The sequence below is a fragment of the Mustela nigripes genome, chromosome 3, assembly GCF_022355385.1.
Source record: "Mustela nigripes isolate SB6536 chromosome 3, MUSNIG.SB6536, whole genome shotgun sequence".
Taxonomy (NCBI): Eukaryota; Metazoa; Chordata; class Mammalia; order Carnivora; family Mustelidae; genus Mustela; species Mustela nigripes.
This window is the reverse complement of record NC_081559.1, coordinates 123,493,374-123,500,667: the sequence shown is the minus strand read 5'-3', so window position 1 is coordinate 123,500,667 and position 7,294 is coordinate 123,493,374. Positions and strand designations below refer to the sequence as shown.

Below are 7,294 nucleotides of genomic sequence, written 5' to 3'. Positions count from 1 at the left end.
AATATGCATAAATATAAAAGTAACTAACACTCTCCACATAAAAGTTTGGCCAAGACGCAGTATGGTACTAACCAAGCAATGAATGATGCCCAGTGCAAATGAAGGTCCTTTAATATTTGTGTTAATGAAAAGCTAAATACTAATAGTAAAAATCTGGAGGTCACAACAAATTTTCAGAGGAACGATGTACAGACACACATTATTTCAGCAAAAATAAGATAACAGCCAAATATTTTAGAGAAGTGGCAGTTGTTTTGACTTGCCTTCATCATCAGAACTAAATACCTCATCTTATTCTATGGGATGTGCTGTTTGACTGATATTGAATAGAATTAAATATAAGCAACTTCTCTAGTGCTCTACACTCTTACAAATTTCGGATTGATTTAATTTTCCATAAAATAAATCCATAATACTTAAAAAAATTGCTTGTGCTGATATTAATTGAAGTTCTACCTCAAATCAATTTTTGACAGATTCCTTGTCATACAAAAAAGTAATTTTTTTAAAGGGTATCACCCCCAAATGCAGGGGAATGCAGTATATATATGCTGGATATTATTCATTAATAAAACTGTTATTTCTCTGAATTTTGTGATGACTCATGTTGTTAGCTTTCCAAAATGTGTAATTTGTTGCGACTGCTCATCTAAGAAATATTCACTTCCATATCTAATTTTTAAATCTTTTTCTTAAAAGGGGTCCCTCTATTTCTGTAAGTTGTAAACCCCACAAAACCTGGGTCTGCCCCTGACCATATTATTGTAGAAAACCCAAGGTAGCTCTCTATGCTTCTGTAAAGCCACGGAAACAAGTCCATGATACACTGCTAAGCATATAATTCAAATTTCGGAATAATATCAATAGTATAATCCCATTTAAATTAAAAAAAAAAAGTTTTTCAGGTCTGACTCTATAAACTTTATTTTTAGCAAAGCACGTCTTCGCTTACTAGTTTTATACTTCTAAAAAAAGCAAAAGTGTATATTCGACCCTAATTCATGCTTGCAAACCCCAACCCAGTTCAACCACTCCAAAACGCCTATTCCTTCCCATTTTTGCGTTCTGAAATTGGATTGTAACCGGAGATCGCTGGGAAGCCGCGGTCACTCGGCGCGCATGCGCAGATATGGCCGTGGCCGATCCGACGTGGTCGTCATCAGTGGGGCTGTGTGCGTAGTCGGTGCGACCTTGAGTTTAACGGCCTTTTAAAAATGCCTTCCGGGAGATTACGTGATGATTCTGAATTGAAATGAAAATGAAATTCGGTGTAGGCAGAGAGGCAGGGAAACACAGCCGCGGGGCGCGCACTCGACCCCGGGCAGCGAGCCGCCTCGGGCGTGACGGCCTGGGCCACGTGCGTCTGGGCACCCCAGGGAGCGCCGTGGCCGCCGTCGCCGCGCTGCGGTGCCTGAGGGGCTGCGCGCGGACTTCAGGGCCGGGGAGGCCTCGGGACCGTACGTCGTGGAGGGGAGGCGCTGACGTCGTCGTCCCCGTGCCTGCCCGCGAGCGGCGCGGGGAGAGCGCCCCCCTCCCCCGAGCCCGGGGCCTGGGAGAGGAGGCGCGGCGGGACGCCGGCGCTGCCCGGGAGCCGGAGCGCCCGGCCTGGCCACCGGCGCTGACGCCCTTTAGGAAGGGAAACGTTGCGCGAGCCGCGGGAATCTCTCTCGCAGTCGGGGCCCCTCAGTCGAATTCAGGGTGGCTTCAGTTCCGCAGTCGGTTGTCACAGCTGGTGATGAGTACGCGGATGTTTGCCTGATGCCCAAGCAGCTCTTAACAGAAATGCTGCCGATCTGAGCGAAACTGTAAAGCCTTTACTCTGAAAATCTGAAAGCTCCTCCGTGGGTGCACCCGGTGTCTTTCTCTCCTTTGTTTCGTTTGCACTTCCAAGGTAGATAGTGTCTACCGTGTTATCAACAAATGATGTTCTTGCCTTTATTTGGGATGGCAGGATTATTGCATTTGATCGAATTCAGGTGAACGCTCTGCATTTTTAGTATAGAACAGTAAGGCAATATGCTCTCATATCTACAACCTCAAATAAAATTTAAGTTGGAAAAACAGTCAAACTTTAGATTGGTTTAGCTTATAATGAGTTACTTCAGCCCTGGCAGGGTGCATTTTAAACCAATACTAACCAATCTGTTTCTTACTGGCATGAACCCATGTACACTTTTTAAAAATGAGTTTCATAAATAATAATTCACAATTAGGTATTACTTATCAGGACCTGATCTAAGTATCTGGAATTCTGTCAGTCCTGACAGCAGTCCTGAGGTAGTCAGATTTCCCTCAACTTGCAGATGAGGAAACTGAGGGACAGTAAGAAACCCAGGCCTCCTGGCCCCAGCAGCTGTTTTAAAATGGGTATTCACTGAAATACTCTCTTGAGCGGATTGGAGATGATGGCTATAATGAACTTGGGGCTTGTGAATGTAAAGTACCACATTTTCATTGATACCTTACATTCTATGTAAGGGATAAAATCAGCCTTTGGAAAATTAATGGTCTATGCTCTTATCTTTTTTTTTGTTTTTTAATATTTTATTTATTTATTTGACAGAGATCACAAGTAGGCAGAGAGGCAAGCAGAGAGAGAGGAGGAAGCAGGCTCCCTGCCAAGCAGAGAGCCAGATGCAGGACTCAATCCCAGGACCGTGAGATCATGACCTGAGCCGAAGACAGAGGCTTAACCCACTGAGCCACCGAGGCGCCCCTCTATGCTCTTATTTTAAAAATAAAGATGATATAATAACAAATCACATCATTTTGCCAAGAAGGTTATGGCACTCTATTATTTGACTAATACTCATTCACAGCATTCCTAATACCATAAAACAGTTTCAGAAACCTGAATTATACTGCCATGTGATGACTACTAAATAAATTTTGCAGTATAGACTTACTGTAAAATATAATCTTATTTTACTCTCTTCACTGCTATCCTTTTATATTTTGAGTTTGATTCAACTGCCTTCTAAAATGTTTCATAGTGTACATTTTTTAGACTTTAGTTATTCATTTGTATAGGGCTCCCCAACTTCTTAAAAGCTGAATAATTATTATCCTAATTTCTTAAGTGAAAAAACTGATGCTCAAACAGGTTAAATATTATACACAATATCACATACTAAGGCAGATGGGTAGTATAGACTAGAAATCCTATCCTAGGGCTCAACAGACACCTAATGGTTTATGTAAATGGCTTGTGTTTATTCACACACCTTCTCAGAACCAATATATCTCAGAAGCGTAGACCTATCATCATAAAAATGTGGTTAAACGTCACTTATGTACTCTAAGTACAATTCAGAACAGAACTTTACCATTCGATTTTGTTAAAGACACAGATCCTAATACTTTCTATGTTTTTTTAATCAACAGGTTAATATTATTGGTCTTTCCCCCAAAGATATGGAATGAAAATGAGTGGGAGGTTGGGGAGTTTGTTGTTATAAAAACCAGAAAGGGGAAACTTGCAGCTGGATAGCAAGACCCTGATTTAATTTGAACATCTGGTTTTCCACATTATATATATAGGCAGTGGTGATTCTTTGCCATTTTTATTCAGATTTTTCCTCTCCTAGGAGGCTCTCATCTTTGTTATTTTCTGTAACTCTGATTGTAGCTCTGAATCTGTTTTTTTTTCTCCCCCAACTCTGTTTCAAAACTTCTGTAATCCATTTGCTGTGCAATCTAGACTCTCTTGCCAGTGAGCTTACTGGGTGGGCCAAACTGCTGTGGACCAGGATTGTTAGGAAGTCAATAGGTTGCTAAGAAGTCTTGCTAATTTGCTATATAAGCTGAATGGAGCGTCAGAGAATTTTCCTTTCCCCTGATGAACTTAGGAGGTGTATGTTTTGACCTATATCAGTGATTGTATTTGGATCAATTACTTTAAGATTATAATTTTTTTTATCCATATATGAATATTGCACCTAATTATCCCCGTAATCAGTTAAACAAATGTCAGCTGTTCGCATTTCAACTCTTTCTGCCAATAACTGCTGGAAGTGATTTAATGCAGCTGGAGAATAACACTGACAATCATTATAGCCTGCAAAGTGTGAAATAATTTCATTGCACTACTGCGGTCTCTTTAGCGTGAGGACTGATCATGTTCAGGGTATGACACTTTGGTGGGGGGGAGCCAGTTTTATTATAATTAAGGAAATAATGGAAAGGGGGGGTGAGTCTATGAGCAGCTCAGTGTTATCTGGCAAAAGGGGGGGTGAGTCTATGAGCAGCTCAGTGTTATCTGGCGAACTCTTCTCCGAGGAGGGTTTGTTTTTATAAGTCACTTTAAGTGTTGAAGGGAAATATTTTCATCTAAACAGGAGGGCTGTGCTTCATTCAGATTATTTCCCCTCATCTGATAAAAACCCCCGAGTAACAGCACAGATGTGGCTTATTTGGAGGACAATGAAGGAAGAGGAGAAAAACGCTGGGTGGAGCAAAGGAGTAGTCAGCGACTTCCCTTTTTTGCTGGCCCTTTTCTTTTCTTTTCTTTTTTCATTTACCTGAGGCACTCTGGGGTCAGGCGCGATGCCCTCCCCTCTTCCCTGGCGAAGTTACCTCCCCAGCGAGTTTTCTCCCTCGGTGGACTCCAGGCCCTGCAGTAGCCCTTCAGTGCTCCCAGGTAAGGCAGGGAAGCTCTTCCTGGGCACTCCCCCCAGGGCCCCAAGGCTACCACGCCGGCTGGCCTGGTGCTCCATTGACTGGGAACAGGTGTGCCTCCTGCAGAGGCTGGGAGCTGGCGGGTTTGGCTCCGTGTACAAGGCAACCTACCACGGTGTTCTGGTGGCCATAAAGCAAGTGAAAAAGTGCACCAAGAACCGACTGGCATCCCAGCGCAGTTTCTGGGCAGAGCTCAATGTTGCAGGGCTTCACCATGATAACATCGTGCGGGTGGTGGCTGCCAGCACACGCACACCTGCGGGCTTTAACAGCCTGGGCACCATAATCATGGAGTTTGGTGGCAATGTCACCTTACACCAAGCCATATACGGTGCAGCCAGCTGCCCCGACGAGGACAATGTGCAGCCCCACTGCTGTGCTGGAGAGCAATTAAATCTGGAAAAGTGTCTCAGGTATTCCCTAGATGTTATGAATGGCCTGCTCTTCCTTCACTCGCAAAACGTTGTACACTTGGACCTGAAGCCGGCTAACATTCTGATCAGTGAGCAGGATGTCTGCAAAATTGGTGACTTTGGTTGCTCAGAGAAGCTGGAAGATCTGCTGTGCTTCCGGACTCCTCCTTACCCCCTAGGGGGCACGTACACACACCGAGCCCCAGAGCTCCTGAAAGGAGAGACCCTAACGCCTAAAGCTGACATCTATTCCTTTGCCATCACTCTCTGGCAAATGGTGACCAAGGAAGCCCCTTACTCAGGGGAGAGGCACTACGTGCTCTACGCCGTGGTGGCCTATAATCTCCGGCCGTCTCTGTCAGCAGCTGTCTTCACTGACTCCATCTCTGGGAAGAGACTTGAGAAGATCATCCAATGCTGCTGGAGGGCCAGTGCTTTGCAGCGGCCAAGTGCAGAACTCCTCCTGGTTGAACTTAACTCTTTAAGGGCTGAATTTTACTGACTATTAATCTGTATCGACATAAGCTTTGTTTTTATTTCTCTTCGTTCTTAAATTAGTGACTGTGTAGAAAAAAAACATATTTGCAGGACGGATTTTTAGAAAATAAAGTTATTAAAAACGCCTTTTGGTCTAAATGCTTTTTCTAAGACAAATAGCACAGCTACAAATCTAGTAGACCGCTTAATATTGTTAGTAACTCAACTTATGCCCTCACAGAGTTAATAGGCTTTGCTTTCGCTGCAAATGTGCTTACTTCAACAGTTCTCTAGTATTGCACTTGTTCTGATTTGTTATTGATGAAGCCAGCTTGTCCAAGACAGAACTGAATTGTAAAATGCCAAGATGTTCTATAAACTAAAATAATAAACTCCAAACCCACCACCTAAATGTAAACTATTAACAGTTTACTACTCCCAAACCAAACAAGTAAAAATTTTTTGAAAAATACTAATTTTTTTCTGCCCCTCCACCCAAAATTTGTTTGTAATGACCCTCAGACGTAAAATTTACCAACTGAGGTACATTTATTTTTAAAGGAATAGTATCTTAAATGATTTCTTGTGATATTTTGACTTGTACATGCCATGAATAGAAAAATTGTATGCTTCTCAACTGGGTCTCTTTTTCTTATTATTTGGACTCAGAAGTAGATGACAAAGCAAAGATTTATGATATGTGAGGGAAAAAATGACAACCCTGAGGAACAGTAAAATTTAACATTTGGATGGAGATCAGACAAGTAAAACCAGACTGCCCATTCTAGAAAGCAAGACAATGGCTGCCAGTACATAAGATTTAAAAGAATGAGGTGACTGGATTTTGCCATTAGGACCACTGTGACTTCCATTTAGCAACAGTAGTTTCTGTGAGTGGTGGAGGGCAAAGCCATTGCACTGGACCAGACAGTTACAGCGAGGACTTGCTATTGAGGAAAAAGGGGGGAGCAGAAACTTTTAAAAGGAATAAGATACACATGTTCTTGGATTTGGGGTTTGGTTTAGTTGTCTTGGGATGAAGGAAATGAGTTTATTTGTGAATGAAGCAAGAAGAGACAAAGATAACTGATAAAATTTAAAAAGTTATAAAAGAAATGAAAAGTAATACCCAGGAAAAGAGGCTATAGCTTCACAAGGAAAGAGCATCTCTCCCTATATGTGAGCATTGGAAGATGGGACAACTGCCATGGAAGAGAAGTTTTCCATAAGAAAAAGAGACACTGGGGAGGTTCACATCTGTGGACTTCTATTTTTTCTGTTAAGAGTGGATTGAGAGTAGGAGGTCTACATGGAAATCATGGTTTGGAACTGTTCTTGAGGGAAGCAGAAGGGAGCTGTCCATGGCTACATAAAATACAGTGATGCTAGCTCTGTCCGTGCAGCTTAGAGAACAAACCACCCATATACCAATGACTAATTTCCTCCTCTGTTCACTGTAACAACAGGAGCTTGTGTTGGAAAGTTTAAGATACAATGGCTCACAGACAAAATTACAACAAATCCGTTTGTTCGACCAAGTGTGCTGAAATGAGATTCTAATTCTGCTACCTCATAAACAGACTGTCAGTGAGCTACATGGGGATCCTCTACGAAAAGCTTTAAGGTCCAGAATTCACTTCCAGAATGAACATGACCACAGCTTGGATTCAAATATTTTCCCTTCTCCTGAATACCAAAGTGGGAGGTGCTTTGTAAACTCCATAATC

General features: G+C 42.5%; 1 protein-coding gene across 1 annotated transcript; it reads left to right on the top strand.

Moving 5' to 3' along the window:
* The first annotated feature begins 4,483 nt into the window (after nt 1-4,483).
* MOS (MOS proto-oncogene, serine/threonine kinase) lies at nt 4,484-5,592 on the top strand. Its single transcript, XM_059395509.1, has one exon. The coding sequence runs from the start codon at nt 4,546-4,548 to the stop codon at nt 5,590-5,592; it is 1,047 nt and encodes a 348-aa protein (XP_059251492.1). The 5' UTR covers nt 4,484-4,545.
* The last annotated feature ends 1,702 nt before the right edge of the window (nt 5,593-7,294 follow it).